This window comes from Amphibalanus amphitrite, unplaced genomic scaffold (genome assembly GCF_019059575.1).
Source record: "Amphibalanus amphitrite isolate SeventyFive unplaced genomic scaffold, NRLGWU_Aamphi_draft 000024F_arrow, whole genome shotgun sequence".
Taxonomy (NCBI): Eukaryota; Metazoa; Arthropoda; class Thecostraca; order Balanomorpha; family Balanidae; genus Amphibalanus; species Amphibalanus amphitrite.
This window is the reverse complement of record NW_024881520.1, coordinates 1,322,468-1,343,996: the sequence shown is the minus strand read 5'-3', so window position 1 is coordinate 1,343,996 and position 21,529 is coordinate 1,322,468. Positions and strand designations below refer to the sequence as shown.

The 21,529-nt window shown below is 55.5% G+C and overlaps 1 protein-coding gene across 40 annotated transcripts in view; it reads left to right on the top strand.

Annotated features, from left to right (window-relative positions):
- The window catches only part of LOC122393155 (microtubule-actin cross-linking factor 1-like), a 215,643-nt gene that overhangs the window by 163,994 nt on the left and 30,120 nt on the right, over positions 1-21,529 (top strand). For 35 of the 40 annotated variants that reach the window (XM_043388981.1, XM_043389155.1, XM_043388970.1 and 32 more), the window contains exon 3: positions 859-21,112. The exons of the other annotated variants lie outside the window; for them this stretch is intronic. In XM_043388981.1, the coding sequence (XP_043244916.1) occupies positions 859-21,112 (20,254 nt within the window). The remainder of the gene's footprint in view (positions 1-858; positions 21,113-21,529) is intronic. 40 annotated transcript variants of the gene reach the window in all.

Genomic DNA, 21,529 nt, shown 5'->3' with positions numbered 1-21,529 from the left:
TGTGTGAGAGACGTGTCCATCCCTAACTAACTCGCTCAATGGGCTGTATTGTTTTACCGCTGTCACTCAGCACCATTCTGGCCTCAAGTCCTACGGTAAACACTGACGATTGAGTGGACACTGGACAGAGCCGTGGCACTGAGAACTTGTTAAAGATGATGTGTTTCATTGCCGGCTGTCCTAACCATTCATAGTTAGTTGACATTCATTGAAAACCAATGACAATACATTGACCTGCAATATACATACAGTGGTGCGTTACTCTTTCGGGAAGGGAGGGGGCGAGGGGGCGTAAGAAATGATAGTATCATTCATGTGTTTGTCAATGGTGAATTGATAAAAAAAATCTTTGTTTGTTTGTTTGTTTTGTTTTGTTGGGTTAGGCCCTTTCGGTCCAATTAGACCATTTCAGAGCCGGGAGGATGATAGGATATAGGGGGAGACATTGGTCTGGGCAGGCACCCTAGTGAGTCGCCGGGGCTGAGCCCGTCCAGAGGACAGGCCACCCAGCCCCAAGGCACTCACTGCACCTGGCTACGGGGTGCGCCCCCTCGGGAGCAGCGGTGCCGCTCCAAGGGAGCAGCCCGCATGAGATAAAGTTGCCTGTCCAGCCCGGAGGGGGGTTGCGGCGTGGAGGAGAAGGATTTCAGTATCCTGAGGATAAAAGCACGGAACGGTGATGAAAAAAAATCTTATCGTGTTTTCTTGTCTTGCTTGATGTGTTCATTCTCAGTTTTCCGATGGTGTTGCCAACCGACCATTTGTGACTGTGCTGCCATCTGTGGTATGTGACCGTACCGCCGGCTGTGCCCTTACTCTCGGCTGTTTCTGACCACACCCTCCGGTATGTGTCCACAGATATGTCACGTCGCAAGGCGGATCCACGGACCCGGAGCAGGAGGGCAGCTACGTGACCTCGATGGTCACCGAGGGCGAGATGGAGCCGCACACTTCATCCACCTCCTACAGCTACTCCAGCCCGGATGGAGGCGAGACCACTGTGTCGCGCCAGGTCCGCTCCTACACCTACTCGAGCTCGAGCAGCGGCGCGCCCGTCACTGAGAGCAGCTCGCGCTCGGTCCGTACCCACTCGTACCGGATCGAGGCGGACGGCGCCGCGGGCCAGCTGCTAAACGTGGCCGGCGTCACCCACCCGGAGACGGGCGAGGCGCTCACTCTGGGTGAGGCCACGCGGCGGCGTCTGTTCGAGCCGCGCCGCGGCTGCTTCGTGCACCCGTCGACGGGCGCGCGCCACTCGGTCGACGAGGCGGTGGACGTCGGTCTGCTGGACACCTCTCTGCGCCAGCTCATGCACCAGCGGTCGGGCGTGTTCGACGGCAGGTCGGACCGGCCGCTGACGCTGCTGGAGGCCATGATGGACGGCCTGATGGACCCGCAGGAGAGCATGTTTGTCGGCCCGGCTGCCGCCGAGCGGCCGCGTCAGGTAAGTGAGGAGCCGTCGGCCTCCGACCGGCCCACACTGCTGGAGGCCGTCATCGCCGGCCAAGTGGACACCGACAGCGGCCAGGTGACCGATCCCGACTCGGGCCGGCGCTACCCGCTCCCGGAGGCGTTCGACAGGGGTCTGCTGTCACTGGCGCACGATTACACCCGCATGTGCGGTGTCTCGCTGTCGGACGCCGTGCAGCAGGGACTTGTTGACTACGTTACTGGCACATTTGAGGATCGAAACCGTGGCGAAAAACTACAGCTGCAGGAGGCTATCTCGCGTGGTCTCATCAACCCAAACATTCATGAGGTTTTGAATACAGACACAGGTGTAAAGGTTACCGTCAATGAAGCCATCCAGCAAGGTATCATCAAGCCAGATCAGGGACGATTCATCGACAAGAAGACCCGCAAACGGATGCTGCTCATTGACGCCGTGAAACAGTACATGCTCTGCCGACCTCTGACACTGAAGGACATCCACGATGGTGGCAGGATGGAGACGTCCGGCACCATCTACGACCTGGTGACGAAGGAGCGCGTGACGCTTCTGGAGGCTGTGCGCCGAGGTATCGTCGATACGCAGCTGAAATGTGTGACGAACCTGTCAACGGCACAGCTTCTGACGTTGCCCCAGGCCTTCGCCGAGCGGATCGTTTTGCCCGAGGGCAAGTTCCGTGACCCGCAGACTGACGATGTGTTCTCATTGAGCGAGGCTGTGAACCGTGGACTCATCACGTCTGTGTCCACAAAGACCATATTCGACATTGACGGCATCAAGGACCCGGATACTGGCGACTACGTCAGTCTGAACGTGGCGCTGACCAAAGGCATTGTCAACCGCACCACCGGCGAATTCCGCGACAGCAAGAGCGGTCGCTCGATCCCGCTGGACGAGGCGGTCGTGCAGCGATACATCCAACCGCAGATCAACGAGATGCTCTCTCGTCCGATCGGAATCCACGACGGCGATCACGAACTGACTGTGTTTAGGTCGGTGCTCCGACAGCGGCTGAACCCCCAGACGGGCCAGGTGACTGACCCTGACACCCTGGAGCCCATGCCGCTCGAAGAGGCCGTCCGCAGGCGCTGCATCACCCTGGAGGGCGCCTCCCTGCTCAAGAGCATGCTCAACATCACCGTCACTACGGCTACCGTCACGAAGACCATCAAGCGGTACGTGACGGTGACCTCCGATGGCCAGTCGGCACCAATGCCCTTCGATGAAGCGATTCGACGTGGATACATTGACGAGACGCGCAGCGAGTTTGTGGTACCATCCAGTAACCAGAGAATGCCTCTGGACGAGGCGGTGCGGGACGGTCTGCTGGAGGAAGTGCCGGCCGACTACGAGCCCGGTCGTCCGTATGCTCCCCGCTCCAGCAGCACCTCGACCACGACGCGCACGTACCGCACATACGTGACGCGCACTGGAGAGAAGCGACCGACGCCCGACCGCGCCACCTCGCCGCCCAAACGCCTGCGCGACTGGTCAGCCGAGCCGATACCGGCTGAGGATGCGCCCGGATCGCCGGCACAGCCCGGCGATGGGTACGAGAGAACTACACGCACCACGCGCATTGTGCGCTCCAGTTACGAGGACGAGCCCGAAACAACCACCAAGATCTACAAGCGCGTGGCGCGCCGGCCACGAGATGACGTGGAGGAAACTACAGTGACCACAGTGCGCAAGTACGTGATGAAGCGCACTGTGCGCCGACGGAGGACCACTGGACCTCCGGACGCACCGACTGTTCATGAAGACGAGGAGGAAGAGACCACTACAGTCCTTGAGATGCCCGAGGATGGATGGTACCTGGACGAAGTCATTCGCATGAATTACTATGACCCGCGTCGCTGTATCTTTGCCTTCCCCGAAGCTGACCGAGTTATCCCATTCGAAGAGTGTGTTACACTGAAAATTATTGACCGTAAATCGGCTAAGGTGGAAGATCCTGAAAGCAAGAAACCTTTGGATATTGAAGAAGCACTAGATAAAGGTGTGCTGGATCATCAAGGTCGGTACATCGTGAACGGGAAGCAGTACACCATGGAAGAGGCAATAGAGAGGAAGTTCGTACGCACTGAAGTTCGACGTACCCAGGTTAGGCTCGTCCGCACAGTTGAGATCATCGAAATCGTTGGAGAGCCGGACCAAGTGCGCGTTTATGAGCCTGAACAACCTGGCAAGCCACGCAAGTACTATGAGATCGATGATGATGAACCAGAAGCGCCACGCCGCCGCCCACGGCCTGGTGAGCGTGCTCCTCGTAAGAAGAAGCCTGAGCCGAAGGAGGACCCGGAACCTCGGCGAGTGCAGCCGATGGACGATGAACCCGAGTTCAAGTCGGTTCGACTCACGAAGACCAGTAGTGCCCCAAAGCATCCGCTGGAACGTGAGCCCAGTCCTGATAAGAAGCGGCTACGTCCAGAGGATGATGTTCGCAGCAAAATCAAATTCTTCACTCGCCGTCCACATGAAGACACTCCTCCGCGACAAGAGGAAGCTGAACCCGTTGATGCTTTGGAGGTGGAAATGCCTGAAGATGGCTGGTATCTTGACGAAGTTATCCGAAAGAATTACCTGGATCCCGTGTCTGGCACTTTCATTTTCCCAGGATCGGACCGAGTCATCACATTTGAACAATGCGTTACCCTGCGCATCATTGATAAGACATCTGCTACTCTTCGTGAGCCAACCAAACCACATGGACGACCACTGGATCTGGAGGAAGCGTTGGAACAAGGTACCCTTGATCCGCACGGCCAGTTTGTAGACGGCACCCGACGTATTCCGCTGAAGGAGGTTATTGAACGTGGAATAATCAAGATCGAGAAGACCACTCGAACCGTAGTGCACCGCACGCGCATTATCGAGATCCGACGCATTGTCGACCAGACAGATGTTATTCGCATCTACAAGCCACGTGAGCCCGGACAACCCCGCAGCTATACCGAACTTGTGTTCGATGCGCCCACAGAGGAAGAACCGGATGAGCCGCGCTATCATACAGAGTTCACCACGCAGACGCGGCGGCACGTCACTCGTACGCCTCAATTCACCACTCGCTACGTCACCAGCGTAGGCGAGCCGGAGGAGCCCGACGAGCCGGAGCAGTACACCACCCGCTACTACACCACACGGCGGAGCGATGACGGCAGCACTACGCAAACAACCCGAACCACCACCACGCGTCGCACCATCCGATATGTGGACGGTCAACCGGTAGAGGAGGAGCCCGATGACGATGACGACCACCCAGGCACGTCTCGTACCGCGCGGTACACAACCCGCACCGTTCGGTATGTCAATGGTAAACGTGTGGAGGGGCCAGAAGATGAGCCAGAGGATGATGATCACCGCCCAGGATCGACGCGAACTACTCGCACCACCACCACGCGAGTCATTCGCTATGTCGATGGGCGTCCAGTTGAGGAGCCGGAAGATGAACCAGAAGACGAGCGGCGCCCTAAACGCCCCGGTGACTATCGTCCTGATGAGAAGGAGCCGAAACATCCGCGGCCAGATGAACCTGAGCCAGGTCAATACACAACGCATACGACACGCTCTGTGTACACTACTCGATACTCGTCCGATGACAGGCCTCGTTCTCCGGACCGCGGCGAGCCTCGTCAGCACCCCAGGCGTCCCAGTGATCGAGTGGCTCCCGAAGACCTGCCCGCTGCTGGTCTTCCATCTGATCGGGAGCCTCGAGAACCACAGCAACCTGGTCGGACCCGGAGTCCACCCTCAAGGCGGCCCAGTGATCGGGTGCCCCCCGAAGACCGACCGGCAGCCGGAATTCCGTCTGACCGTGAGCCAAAATCGCCCACGAAGCGGACATCCTCTATTACAGAGCGGTATCTATCCAAAATATCTAAGCCAGAGGACGAAAAGCCCAAGCCTAGAAGGCCCAGTGATTCCAAGCCAAGCCGGCCAGGTGACAAGCCGAAACAACCCGCTGAAAAACCGGGCCGGTCCGGTAGTGACAAGCCGAAGAAAGGTGACAAGCCCCTCAAAGACGAGCCGTCTCGACGTCCTTCGAAGGACGTACCAGAACGTCCTAGGGTATCGAAGAGCTCGCCAGATGAAAGTCCTGATAGGCAACCTGCCGACGACAAGCCTGTCAGGCCTGGAGATCGGACAAAGAAGCCTAGCATGGATAAGCCTCGCCACCCCGGTGACGAATCTCCCACCGATACTTCTCCTGAGAGACCGTTGAAGGACAGTTCCGGACGTCCTGTCCGTCCTCATGATGATTCTCCTGACAGGCCGAAATCAACTAGCCCCGATCGCTACACCACAAAGACAACAAGAACAATTGTTACTTCTCGGTATACAACTGATTATCCGGATCAGCCAAAGGATAGTCCTGGGGCCAGTAAGCCAGTTCGTCCTGAGGACGATAGGCCAGATAGTCCTACGCGCAGACAGCCCAAGCGTCGTGGTGAAAAGGAGCCATCTCTTCCTAGAGATAAGAAACCAGAACAACCTGGATCTGATCAGCCTCGTCCTGACAGTTCTAGTCCGACATCTGGTGATGATCAACCTGGTCGGCCTGGTGACAGGTCTCCCGACGATCGATCTCCGAGGAGACCATCAAAGGGAAGTCCTCGACGTCCTGGGCGTCCAAAGGATAAATCACCTGATGAGAGACCACAGAGTCCTGATGACTATACAAAAACTACAACCACAACAACCGTTACGTCTAGGTACACCAGCAAAACTCCTGATGAACCGAAGCACGATAAACCGAGGCGTCCTGGAGATAGGTTTCCACGTACTGGCGACGATCAGCCAAAGGTCGAAGAATATGAACCAAAGCGCAAAGATGATAAGCCCAAGCGTCCTGGGGATACTAGACCACGGCGTCCTGGAGATAGCAAACCGGGACGTCCTGGAGATGAGCCAAGAAGTCCTAGAGACGACAAACCTAGACATCCAAAGGAAGAAAAACCTGGACGCCCTGATGACACAGGCGACAGGCCGAGAGACAAATCACCCGATGACGTATCTACTAAAAGGCCAGAGAGGGGTGTTCCAAGAAGACCTGGACAGCCCGACGATGACTCTCCAGATATGGACCGACCGGAAAGCCCTCGCTCTTACAGTCAAACAGTGACCAGAACAACCGTCACTTCACGCTTTACCACGGAATATCCAGATGAGCCTGAAGATGACAAACCCAGACGTCCGGGAGATGACAAACCCAGGCGTCCTGGAGATGAACCCAGACGACCCAGTGATGGTAAACCTAGCCGTCCTGCAGGCGATAGACCCAGTCATCCGAGGGATGACAAACCCCGACGTCCGGGAGATGAAAAACCCAGACTCCCTGGAGATGACGAACCCAGACGTCCTGGAGATGACAAACCCAGGCGTCCTGGTGATGACAAAACCAGACGTCCGAGAGATGACAAACCTAGGCGTCCAGGAGATGACAAACCCAGACTTGGGGATGACGATTCCCGCCGTCCTAGAGACGACAATCCGGGTCGCCCTAAAGACGATAAGCCGCGACGTCCTTCAGATGATGAACCTGCACATCCTGTTAGTGGCAGGCCGTCTCGACCAAGAGTCGAGTCTCCAGAAAGTCCAGACCGTTTCACCACTCGAACAACTAGGACTACTGTAACTTCGCGCTATACGACTGGATACCCTGATCAGCCTGACGATGAGCCTCAGCGTCCTCTACGCTCACCGGACACTTCACCCAAACGACCCGGCGACAGAAGCCCCGATCGTCCAGAGGATAGGAAACCAAAAGCTCCTGGGGATGAACATCCGGAGGCACCGGAAGATAAGCACAGATACCCTAGCGACACCAGTCGCAGGCCTAAACGCCCTGAGAGCCCTACACGCTCTGGTGACACCAGCCCTAAACGTCCTGGTGACACCAGTCCTAAACGTCCTGGAGAAAGGAGGCCAGATCGTCCAGGAGATGACAAGCCAAAACGTCCTGGTGACGCTAGCCCTAAACGCCCTGGAGATAGCAAGCCAGACCGTCCAGGAGGTGACAAACCTAGACGCCCTAGTGACGCCAGTCCTAGACGGCCAGGAGATAGCCAGCCAGATCGTCCAGGAGATAGCAAGCCAGATCGTCCAGGAGATGACAAACCTAGACGCCCTAGTGACGCCAGTCCTAGACGGCCAGGAGATAACAGGCCAGATCGTCCAGGAGATGATAAGCCCAGACGTCCTGGTGACACTAGTCCTAAACGACCAGGCGACGTCAGGCCAGATCGTCCAGGAGATGACAGGCCCCGACGTCCTGGGGACACCAGTCCTAAACGACCAGGAGATAGCAAGCCAGACCGTCCAGGAGATGTCAAACCTAGACGCCCAGGAGATGGCAAACCAGACCGTCCGGGAGATGACAAGCCTAGACGTCCTGGTGACACTAGTCCTAAACGCCCTCAAGATGGGAAGCGGGATCGTCCGGGAGATGATAAACCTAGTCGACCTAGGGACACCAGTCCTAAACGCCCGGGAGACAGCAAACCAGACCGTCCGGGAGATGGTAAGCCAGATCGTCCTAGAGACGACGAGCCAGGCCGTCCTAAAGATGACAAACCTAAACGTCCTGTGGACACCAGTCCCAAGCGCAAGACAAGTCGTCCAGGAGAGGATCAACCTAGACGCCCAGGAGACACCAGTCCTGAACGCCCTGGTGACGATGAGCCAGTCCGTCCGAGAGATGACAGGCCTCGACGTCCTAGCGACACTAGTCCTAAACGGCCATTGTATAGCAAACCTGGCCGCCCGGGAGATGACAAGCCCAGACGTCCGGGTGATACCAGTCCTAAACGCCCAGGAGAGGATAAGCCAGGACATCCGGGTGAAGATAAACCCAGACGCCCAGGTGACAGGAGCCCTGAACATACTGGAGACGATGACAAGCCTGAACGTCCCAGAGATAGTCATTCGGAACGCCCCGGTGTTACCAGGCCGGATCGGCCTCGTGATGAGCAGCCCCGTCGCCCTAAAGACAAATCACCCGATGCGGGGTCTCCTAGAAGGCCATCCCCTGAACAACCTGATGACGATTATCCAGACAGAGAACGCCCAGAAAGTCCTCGCTCTTACACCAAAACGGTGACGAGAACTATCACTTCACGGTATACCACCGATTATCCTGATCAGCCAGATAAGGACAAACCCCGCCGTCCAGGGGATGACAAACCCAGACGTCCAGGGGATGACAAACCCAGACGTCCAGGAGATGACAAACCCAGACGTCCAGGGGATGACGAGCCGAGTCGTCCTGGAGACGATGAGCCGGGTCGTCCAGTTGATGGCAAACCCCGACGTCCAGAGGATGAGAAACCCCGCCGTCCAGGGGATGATAAACCCCGCCGTCCAGGAGATGACAAACCCAGACGTCCAGGAGATGACAAACCCAAACGTCCAGGGGATGACAAACCCAGACGTCCAGGGGATGACAAACCCAGACGTCCAGGGGATGACGAGCCGGGTCGTCCTGGAGACGATGAGCCGCGACTTCCTTCAGATGAGAAACCAGGGCGTGAAAGGCCAGTTCGTTCAAGGGGCGAGTCTCCTGAAAGTCCAGAGCGCTACACTACTCGAAGCACCAAGACAATCGTAACCTCGCGCTTTACGACTGAATACCCTGAGAAGCCTGATCAGCCCGATGACGATGAACCTGGTGATAGAAAACCATCACGTCCATCTGAATCAAAACCCAGACGTCCCTATGAAGCTAGCCCTAGTCGTCCGGGGGATAAGAAACCAAGACGTCCTTGTGAAGATCAGCCTGAGGACCAAGAAGATGATAAGCCCAGACGTCCCAGTGGTGCCAGGTTCGGACATCCTGAGGATGACAAGCCTAGACGTACCGGTGACACTAGTCCCAGACGTCCTGGAGATGACAAGCCTGGTCGTCCTGGTGACGAATCACCTAAACGTGAACCAGTCAGAAGGCCATCAAAGGGTGCTCCAGGACAACCGGGTCGATTGAGTGATTCTCCAGACAGAGAACGTCCCGAGAGCCCTGAAAGATACACTTCACAAACGAGGACTACTGTTACATCAAGCTTTACCAGACGATACCCAGGTGAACCCCATGAGCGTGAGCCAAGGAAGCCAAGCCGCCCAGAGGAGCCAGATCGGCCGGATGAAGATAGACCTAAACGTTTTGGTGACCGCCCTAAACCGGAGCCAAGACGACCCCATGACGTTGACCGACCTGGCCGGCCAAGGGGCGAATCTCCTGAAAGTCCTGACCGTGGTATTACACGAACTACAACGACCGTTACCTCACGTTACATCGGTGTAGGCCCCGACGAGCCCCAAGATTCCTCTCCGAGGCGCCCGATTGATGATAAGCCTACTGGCCATGACGATGGTGACCAACCGGACAGACCGGAACGTAAATCCCCGGATGACACTGACATTTACACCGCTAGAACCACCAGAACTATTGTTACTTCACGGTATGCAACGGAATATCCAGACGAGCCAGAAGATGGTAGGCCTCGACGTCCAGGAGACGTACCAGATGATGACAAGCCCAGGTATCTGAGGGAAAAGCCAGATGATATCAGAAAGGATAGTCCAGACAAGCCGGGGCAGTCAAAGGCTGGTCGACCTAGAGATAGGTCTCCAGAAAGCCCTGATCGTTTTACAACCCGCACAACTCGCACAACCGTTACATCACGACAAACAACGCAATATCCTGAAAAGCCGGGCGATGAGAGTCCCAAACAGCCTGCTAGTGACCGTCCAAGACGTCCTGGTGACACATCACCTGATGAAGGTACTCCTACCTATAGGAGACCATCCAAAGGTAGTCCAGCTCGCCCAGGTCGACCAGGTGATGACTCTCCTGGTAGGTCACATCCGGACCGGCCAAGAGGCGAGTCTCCCGAAAGTCCTGATCGATGTACATATAGGACAACAAAGACAACTGTGACATCGCGTTACACAGCGGGATATCCGGATGAGCCAGAGGATGATCGGCCACGGCGTCCAGAAGATGTGCCGGACGATGGTAAGCCCAAACGCCCGGGAGATGTACCAAAGGACGGTAAACCAAAACCGTATCTTCCTACAGACGATGAGCCAGGGCGACCCGGACGCAAGTCGCCTGACACTCTTGACCAGTACACGTCTAGAACTCGAACAACGATAACATCGCATTATACGACTGAATATCCAGATCAGCCTGAGAGTCGTCCTAGTGAACCTGATGATCGTCCAAGACAGCCTGGTGATCAGAGCCCTTCTCGCTCTAGGCCGTCGGAACGGCGTCCGGCTGAAGATTCTCCGGATAAAAGACGACCCGAAAGCCCTTCTGGACTCACTAAGAAAACAACAACTGTTACAACGAGAGTTACAAGCAGATCTCCTGAAAAGCCTGATAAGTCCAAACAACCTGCGGATGATAAGCGTCGCCATCCCACAGATGAAAAACCAAAGCGCATCAGTCGCGACAAACCAGAGTCCCCAGATATTGATAAGCCATCGCGTCCGCGAGACATCAAACCTGGTAGCCCCGTGAAAGACCGGCCTAGTCCTCGTGAAGATAAGCCCGGCCGTCCCGGCTCTCAAAAGCCAGTCGGTCCTGATGATGAAAAACCCAGTCGTCCGAAGGATGGAAGACCGGGGCGCCGTCCTGATGACGAGAAACCTGGACGGCCAGGACTGGACAAGCCAAAACGACCAGGCGACAGCTCTCCAAGAGGTGAATCGCCGACCAAACCTTCAGCCGGACGACCTGGGAGACCTGGCGATACATCACCTGATCGCAAGCGTCCGAAGAGTCCTGATGATTATACAACACGGACGACAAAAACAACCACGGTTACATCACGGCCTGGCACACAACGCCCTGATGATGCGAAGCCGAGAAGTCCGATAGACAAATCCAGTCAACCTGGTCAGCCTGGCGAAGACTCGCCTGACGACCGTCCTGAAAGTCCGGAACGCCGTACCACTCGTACGACCAGGACTACAGTAACGTCAACGTTCACTGCACAAATTGAAAGCCCTCAAGATGATGAGCCTAGTCGACCACACGATTCTTTGGATCGTCCTCGACGTGGTGATAAGCCCAAGAGGCCTGTTGATGATCTACCTAGTGATCGTTCTCCGAGGAAGCCTTTGAAGGAGGGTCCCATCGACGATTCTCCTGATGATAGGCGGCCTGAAAGTCCCGAGGGATACTCCAGAACTACAACAACTGTGACCTCTAGGTACACCAGCCGATCCCCCGAGAAAAGGCCAGAAGACGATAAGCCAAGAAAGCCAGGCGATGGCAAACCAAAGCGTCCTGATGATGAAAAGCCGCGTCGACCGATCGATGAAAGGCCAAAACGTCCCGGTGATGGGACAAAACGTCCCGAAGATGATCCACCTGTAGGTTCTGGAGGGAAACCACGTCGCCCTGGTGACGAAAAACCAGAACGACCAGGGCAGCATAAACCGAAGCGCCCTGGTGAAAAATCACCAGACGAATCGCCAGACCGGAAACAACCGGATGACGACAAACCAGGACGTCCCAGCGATAAACGGCCCGATCGTGTTGATGGCAAACCTAAGCGCCCTGGTGATGACAAACCGGAACGACTTGATGATTCTCCTGATCGTTCACCGGCAAAGAGTCGTCCTGACGACGAATATCCTGCTAAAAAACGTCCCGACAGTCCTGGTAAATCTACGAGGACCACGCCAACACCACGAACCGCAAGCAGGTCACCTGAGAAAACTGAACCTGGTAGACCGAAACGTCCTGACGAGGTCAAGCCTGGTCGCCCCGGAGACGCAAAGCCAGGACGCCCTGGCGATGAAAGTCGCCCGGGAGACGACAGACCCAGGCGCCCTGGAGACGACAAGCCAAGCCGCTCGGGAGATGACAAACCAAGTCGTCCGGGCGACGATAAACCCAGCCGTCCGGGAGACGACAAACCCAGACGCCCTGGAGACGACAAACCCAAACGTCCGGGAGACGACAAACCCAAGCACCCTGGAGACGGCAAACCCCAGCGCCCTGGAGACGACAAACCCAGGCGTCCCGGAGACGACAAACCCAGGCGCCCTGGAGACGACAAACCCAGACGTCCGAGAGACGACGAACCAAGTCGTCCGGGATACGATAAACCAAGCCGTCCGGGAGACGACAAGCCCAGGCGTCCCGGAGACGACAAACCCAGGCGCCCTGGAGACGACAAGCCCAAACGTCCGGGAGACGACGAACCAATTCGTCCGGGAGACGACAAGCCCAGGCGTCCCGGAGACGACAAACCCAGACGTCCGGGAGACGACGAACCCAGACATCCAGGTGATGACAAACCTAGCCGCCCGAGAGATGACAAACCAAGTCGTCCGGGAGACGATAAACCCAGCCGCCCGGGAGAAGACAGACCCAGACGTCCAGGCGATGACAAGCCTAGACGCCCAGGTGATAAACCTCGTCGTCCTGGAGATAAGCCAAGCCGTCCGAGAGACGAACAACCGCGCGACATCAGAGAGGATCAGTCTCGTCCTGCAGATGACGAGCCTGGCCGCCCTGGGACAGACAAGCCCGCTCGTCTGAGTGATGTTAGTCCAGATCGTCCCCGAGATGATAGACCTCGACGACCTGATGATAAATCGCGCTATCCGGAGGGTGATCGGCCCCGGCGACCGAGTGACAAATCACCAGAGAAAGAATCGCTCACGAAACCCTTCACTAAAAAGCCGGGGTACCCTGGTGATGAGTCGCCGGACCGGGCTTCCCCCGATAGCTCTGTTCACTCAACCAAACGAACTACCGTTACGTCACGATACATTACTGAACGGCCAGACAAGCCAGAGAATGGCAGACCCCGGCGGACATCCGATGCAAAGCCGAAACCTTCAGGAGATAGACCTGGACGCCCAGGAGATGACAAGCCGGATCGTCCAGGACGCAAGTCCCCGTCTAAGGAGCCCAGACCGGTGGAGCAGCGACCGATTAGACCATCTCAGTCTCCGGACAGGGGCGGCGAAGAGGTGCTCAAGTATTACACCACAACTGATGGGGATGATATGCATGTAGCTGAAATTGTGAAGCGAGGAGTCACTACCAAGAAGGTAAAGAAGGCTCTTGTTGTACATCCTCAAACCGGCGAAGAAATCACTCTGGAAGAAGCACTTGAGAGAGGTGTTATCGACCAGGAGACGTTTGACCAATATGCCGCGGAAGGTTATGTGGATGGAGCCGATGGCCAAATCACTTATGATTCTCAGTTAATCGAAACTTCTATCATCGTTCGTGACCCAAGGACTGGTGAGGAAGTTCCACTCGAGGAGGCTGTTGAAAAGGGTTTAATAACCCCTGAGGATGCCAAAGAACTATCACAGGGTCAGATGCCTCAGACACCAACTGAAGAGCCAGGCACTCGGGGACAGAGGCCAATGCGCAGAATCTCTGAGCCAAAGTTCAGTGTAACCATCGGCAGAGCAAAATCCATCGAAGCCGAAGAAGGGAAGCCAATCATCCTGCAGAAGGTTCGGAGAAGGGTTGTTAAACCAAAAGATGCAGTGGACCGCAATCTCATTGATGAAGACACCGCTGATGTTCTGGATAACCCGGACAGCTTCAAAGATAGCAGGGGGAAGCCATGCACCCTCTTAGATGCGATCAAGACCGGCAAGGTTGATTCAACGACAGGCAACATCAAAGACCCTTTGAAGGGAGAAGACCTGACGATTGAGCAAGCCATAGAGCGTGGAGTTATTGACATCTATCGGGGTAACCTGCTGATCCCGGTGGCGAGGTGTCTCACTTTCCCGGACGTTATGGATCAGGGTCTCTTCAACCCTCGCACACAGCGCATTATTCACCCTGAGACTGGTGCCGAGCTCACGATCGAAGAAGCTCTGATTTGCGAAATCCTGGACCCGCTATCGAGGGTGCTTGGCGCAACTGAAGAACCAATCACCTTGCAGGAAGCTATAGAGCGAGGTTTCATCAACCCTGAAACCAATGAAATCCGTTCGGAAGATCGTCCAAAAACCATTTCTGAAGCTCACAATGAAGGTTTCTTTGATTGGAGCACATACGCCCTAAATGATGACCTTCCTCCTCTTGGCATCACATTCCCAGTGGCTGTTGAGCGAGGCTACATAGAGCCGAAGAAAAAGGAACTTCTCAACAACGTCACCAAGGAAATGGTTCCCCTGGAGATTGCCATTGATCAGGACATATTGATGGTTCTCCCATTCCCATTGAGTCCGGATGCTGTCGATTTGATGGATGCTCTCGACCAGAATCTGATTGATGTGAAGAAAAAGACGTTCAGGCATCCCAAGAACAACGAAGTGATGCCGATAGGAAAGGCGGTCGAGAACGGTCTGATTCGCATCAAGCCCGTCAGCCCAGATGATGAACTGCTGGCACCATGTGATGGAATCACGGAGACACTGACACAGTATCACACCATCACCACTCGAACTATTCAGTTGACTGCAGGTCACATCTTGCATGGACCTGACCAAGTGAAGAACCTGAAGACGGGAAAGATCATATCAATCGATGAGGCTAGAGAGAAGGGCATTGTGAAAGACGATGATGAGACTGTAGAAGAATATACTACGCGTGAAATAAAGATGTCCTTCACTGAAGCCGTTAAGAAGGGACTGATCTGTTTCAAGACCAAGACGTACACTGACCCTCACACTGGAGAAAAAATGCCCCTGACCGATGCGATTGAGAAGGGTGTCCTCAAACCAACAGACATTCTTGAGCCGAACGAGCAGTTCAAGACACCCATGGACCTGGTTCAGGCTGGTCTCACCATTTACGACAAAAAGAACAAACGCTTCCGGGATCCCAAGTCGGGCCGACCGCTGACTCTTAAAGATACCACAGAAAAGAAGATTATTGACAAGTACTCCGTGGTTGTTGAAGTGAATACTGGCACCACATATACGGTCGCAGACGGCATGGACAAGAGGAAGATTGATCCTGTCACCGGCGACGTCACGAACCCCAGGACTGGGCGGAAGACACCGCTGGATGAAGCAATCAAGCAGGGGCTCATCGCTTCAGTCGATATCAACATTCCTAAAGGACAGTCGCTGGTTGACTTTGCCAAGAAGGCTGTCAAGAAGCGTGAAGATGAAAAACCCAAAGACGATTCACCTTTCGATTCAAAAGAAGAGCCCGAAGATCAGTTGCCAAAAGAACGCAGCGCCCCGAAACCCAGACCACAACCTCGTATTCCCAAGAGCAAACAAATGACCATCGAAGAGGCGATATGTGCCGATGAAATAGAGCCGGAGCGCTGTACTCTAGTTGTTCCTGCCACTGGAAGGCGGATTCCAGTGCGTGACATTGTCTCAAAGAAAATTATGTCATTGGAGAGCGTAGTCGAGGTCATCAGCAGGACAGACATCACACTTATCGAAGAAGTGTCTGCTTTGCTGTCTTCCACAAGAAAAGAACCCTCCCGAAAGCCAGTATCAGAGACTGAGCCCGGGCGCCGAGCTCCTTCGGAAGAGAAGCCCGGCCGCAAATCGCCCGTCAAGGGTAAACCATCGGACGAATATCCAACGGATACAAAGCCATCAAGCACGCGACCAGCGGAGCGTAATGGTGAACTATCTCCCAAAGACGAGCCGTCTGTGACAGCACCATTTAGGGAACCAGGCAGGAAGCCTTCTGAAATGGACAAGCCGATCGGTAAGGATGACAAGCAAGAAGAGGTGCCTACGCCAGAAACCGAGCGATATCCTAAAACATCGAAAACAATGGAGCCTTCTCGCAAGACACCACTCGATGAAGTTCCCTCACAAAGCGTCAGAAAACCAGGCAAATATTCGCAACTTCCGAAAAAGCCCAGAATGACTATTGAGGAGGCCATATGTGCTGATGAAATCGAGCCAAAACGGTGTACGCTTGTGGTCCCCAATACTGGGAAACGCATCCCCGTGGACGATATTATCTCAAAGAAGATTATGTCGCTCGACAGCGTTGTTGAGGTAGTCAGTCGACTTGAAATTATTTTGCTGGAAGAAGTGTCGATAGTTGTGTCATCCAGAAGACCAAAGGAGCCCGTTACACGCAAATCATCTGCGAAGGATGAGCCCTCTAGCAAATATCCGACAAAGGATGATCAATTGCGACGGTCTCCCAGCAAAGAAGAGCCATCTAGAAAGACGCCAAGCAAGGATATTAGCCGTCGTTCTCCATCTGAAGAAGAGCCATCTCGGAAGCCTTCAACCAAGGGCGAACCTTTCCGAAGATCGCCAACTAAAGAGGATGCGTCTCGTGACCTGACTAAGGAAGAACCTCATCACAAAGCTCCTTCGAAAGAAGAACCGTCTCGGAGGCGTCCTTCCAAGGATGAGCCGTCTCGTCCCTCTCCGAGCCGAGCTAAGCCTTACAAGCGGCAGCCAAGTGATGAAGAGTCCCCTCGCCGACGCCCATCTAAGGAGGAGCCGAGTCGTCCTCGTGCACAGAAAGATGGAGATTTGTCTGAACCAGAGAGGCGATCGCCCACAAAAACGTCCCGACTCACACATGAGGTGGAACCGGCCAAGGAACCGGAAACATTTGTCACAGTCAAGCAAGTTAAGTATACTCAGCTGCCAAAACGTCCCAAAGTGACACTCCAAGAGGCGATTGACGAAGATCAGATTGAACCGAATCGCTGTGTGCTAATCATTCCGGCAACAGACAAGCGAATTCCTGTGCGTGATATCATTTCCAAGAAAATCATGTCGCTAGAAAGTGTTGTTATGGTCATGAGCCGTACGGAGGTTGTGCTGGTAGAAGAGGTATCAACGATTGTGCGTCGTCTGATGCGGCCCGTGTCTGCTGTCGAGGCAGGCATTTACGAACCTGACAGTGGCCGCTTCATCAACCCAGACACGCAGGAGCACGTTAGTTTCAAGTCTCTGGTGACCCTTGGAATCATGCCGGCTGAAGCGATTCGTGTGCTTGACTTGCAATCAAATCGTTACATGCCAATGGACGAGGCGATCGAGCAGCAGCTCGTTGATGCCGAGACAGGTGACGTGTATGACACCGAGACTCGTGAGACAGTGAGCTTCTTCCGTGCAGTCAAAGAAGGCTTAGTGAAGCCAGAAGACGAGAAGCCAACGAAGATCCCGCTCAGTCGAGTCGTTGACAAGGGATGGTACAGTCCCAAGCGCGGTACTGTGAGTGTGCCTGGCTATGATAAGCCAATGCCACTTGACGAAACTTTCCGAAGGGGTATCGTGAACCTCGATACAGTGTTGGTGATTGACAAGAACTCCAACGAGTACATACCAGCGATGCAGGCTGAAGAAAATGGACTGATCGACCTCCTTGACGGTGTTGTGAAGGACATCGACCACAACAGGGACATGCCTATGGCACAGGCTTTGAACAAGGGAATCATCATCCCCCGACGCGTGCCCATGTCGCTGGAGGCCGTCATCCGTCGCAAGCTGTACCATCCCGGCACCGGCCGGATCATTGTGCCGGGTACCGACGAACCCGTCAAACTCGACGAAGCTATTCACCGGCAGCTGATCGATTCGGAATCATCACAGATCAAGGACACGCAGAAGAACGAGTCTGTGACGCTGGAACGAGCTATCACCACACGCTTGGTGGATATCACAACTGGCCAAGTGACTGACACCCGAAGCGGTCATAGCAAGCCACTCGACAGCGCCTATCGTGAGGGTATGATCTGGACAAAGCCTATGCCAGTTGATCTCACTGACGCTGTTCAGATGGGCCTGTACGAACCAGACACTGGAAAGATCATTGATCCGGCGAGTGGTGAAGATGTGACACTCCAACAAGCTGTTGAACTGAAAATCATCAATGTCGAGTCGATCATTGTGGTGGATGTGGAGACTAAGGTTATCCACACTTACGACCGAGCCGTGCGTGCTGGCCTGGTGGACACAGAGCGTGGCGTTATTCGCCAGCCAGACCACGATGTGCCGCTGGATCGTGCCTTCGATCAGGGCATGCTGGCCGAGCGCAAGCCTCCTTTGGCATTGCAGGAGTTCGTCGAAAAAGAACTGTACGAACGGGCTACTGGCCATCTGATTATTTTCCGCACGAAAGAGCGTGTGACAATCGAGGAGGCTATTGTTCGCACTGAGATTAACACCTTTGCTGAGACCATGAAGCATCCGGACACCAACGAGGTGCTGAACCTCCTTGAGACAATTGAGCGCGGTTTCCTGGATCCGGTGTCGGGAGCGGTGACAGACCCCCGCTCGGGAGAGGAAATCAATCTGGCTGAGGCCATGGAGCACCAGGTGCTGCTCCCGCCTCCCAAACGTGTGCCACTCCGAGAAGTGTTCGAAAAGAACATGTACGATCCGCGAACTGGCCGTGTCTCTGAGCCAGACACGCATGAGACGTTCACTGTCGAGCGCGCCATTAAGATCCGCCTGATTGATGTTTCGTGCACGATTGTGCGTGACGACCGCAAAAACCGTGTGCTTAGCTTCCCGCGTGCTCTTCGTGAGGGCATAATCAACGGAACAACGGGCGTGTATTGTCCAGACAAAACACGTCGCATGCCGTTGAATGAGGCGTTCAAAGAAGGGTTCATATCGGATGTTGAACTGCCGATGTCAATCAAAGACGCTATCCAGAAGGGCGTTTATGATGAGGACACTGGCCTATTCTTCGACCCGACGACGGGCGACTGGCTGACGCTGCTGGAAGCTGTCGATGAGCGTGGCATCCTGGACGAGAAGTCTGTGCTCGTGCGCGACACGATTCGCGGCTTCTGGAAGAACGTCGACATTCTGGAGGCGATGCGCCGTCGTCTTGTGGAACCCGACACCGCTCGCGTGAAGAACTTCGAGACCCACAGTGACTACTCGCTGCAGGAGGCGTTTGAAGTCGGGCTGGTCGTTGACAGTCGGCACTCGCTCTCCCTGCAGCAGGCCATCAAGGACGGTATGTACGATGATGAGACAGGCCGCTTCACTGACTCGGTCTCGGGATGGAAGGTGAGCCTCCACGATATCATCAAGCGCTTCATCATCAATCCAGGCCTGCCGTGCTACTTTGACACGGAGGAGGAGCGTCTGCTGAACCTCAACGAGACGTGTCGCGCAGGCATTATCGATCGCCGCCGAGGAACCTTCCGCCATCCCAAGACTGGCTACGACATCTCTCTGAGCGAGGCGCTTCGAAAGGGCTTCATCATTGACTTCGAGAAGCCGATGAGTCTCTACAACCTGGTGCACATGGGCTTCTATGACCCACAGACCGGTAAGATCGTGCAGCCGCGCACCGGTCGGAAGCTGACCCTGGAGGACGCTGTGAAACACCACCTGCTCGATCCTAAGCGTTCTCCGGTGAAACACGCCAAAACTGGCCGTTTCCTAAGCTTCACTGACGCCGTCAAGGATGAGCTTGTTGACGCAAAGAACGGCTGGTACGTAGTGCCAGGCACCCGCGAGAAGATCACCATGATCGAAGCCAAGAAGCTGCGGTATATCGTGCCTAGTGAGCGACCTTTGCGCATCAAGGACGCAATCAAATACCAGCTGTGTCATCTGGACTCCGGAAAGTTCTCTGACCCCAATACGGGTGACAATCTGGATCTTCATGACGGTATTCAGCGTGGGTTGCTCTGTGGAAAAACGACGAAGTTCAACGATACCGTCCAAGGCAAGCACAAGCGCCTGCTCACGGCGATCAAAGAGGGCAACATCCAGACCAACAAGGGCCGCGTAATTGACACCTTCACCAAGCGTGCTTACAACTACAGCGTGGCTTTCGACCGCGAGCTGCTGGTAACGGAAGATGTGTCACCCGAGGAGGTAGTCAATGTAGAGCACATCATGAAGCAGGAGGCGACGATGGCCTACTCAGCGCGACCCTCGGACCGCGAAAACCTCGTCAACTACAGCCTGGAGGAGGCGATCAAGGAGCTCATCATCAACCCGGAGACGGCCGTCGTGATGGATCCGACCACCAAGGAGCTGCGGCCGCTGAAGCAGGCCATCACGGACGGACTGATCGAGCCGAAACACCGCGCCATGATTGACATCAGCCCCGGTCGCCTGTCGCCGCAGTTGATTTTGTTTGAGGGGCGTACCATGCTGTACCTGCGTCCGCCAGTGGCCTTCCAAGAGGCTATCGACAACGGCTCCCTGAACGTGCAACACGCGCGCTACATCGAGCCTAGCTCGCGCCAGGCAGTCACATTGAAAAAGGCGTTCGACCTGGGTCTTCTGGATCCCAACACAGTTCTGCTGAAGGATACGAAGCGGGCGCGTCTGGTGCGTCTGCCGGCAGCCTTCGAGCAGGGTCTGATCGAAGAGGACAAGGGTATGGTGCTGGACACTACCACCGGCCACTTCCTGACACTGGAGCAAGCCATCAAGGAGGGAGTCATCGTAACGCCGCGCTACTGTTTCTCGGTGCTGGAGGCGCTCGACAGTGATCTGTACGACCTGGACCGGGAGCGGTTCGTTGATCCGTTCACGGACCGCCCCATCCCCCTGTCGGAGGCCATTGATCGCGGTCTGATCGACCCGACCACGGTGCTGGTGCGCGACCCGCTCACGGACCGGCTGCACCACCTGCTGGCCGCCATCGAGGAGGGCCTGGTGACGCCGAACGCCGGCGACGTCCGCCAGGTGGACCACTTCATCAACATCGTGGAGGCGCACCGGCTCGGCCTGCTGGTGCCGGCCGAGACCAGGGTAAGGGGCGCGCGGTGCCCGACGCCGCCCGCCCGACGGCCTGCCTTCGAGCGCCGCTTGGTCGCCGTCCTAACGCCGCCATCGCCGCCTTCGATACTAACCTGGTCCGTCGGTGCTGTGAAGCCACCCTGCCGCCAACCAGCGCGTCCCTGGGGAGCCGTAGAGGAAGCTTTAGTGGTGCACGGCTTGTTGGCTGACCACTGAGTGAAGCTTGCTTGACTCCTGCACTGGGGCAAGAAAATGTCCATAGTCAGGCCCTGTACTAACAGCCTAGCAGGCACCCCTGAAGACTAATGCATGACTGTAGCATCGTCACGCTTTAAGCTTAACGTGTTTGTGTTCTGACTGACGAGTTATGCGTGAGCCTAACCTCATAGAAGGCATGGACGTAGTTTCGTTATGCATGACAAGAGTTTT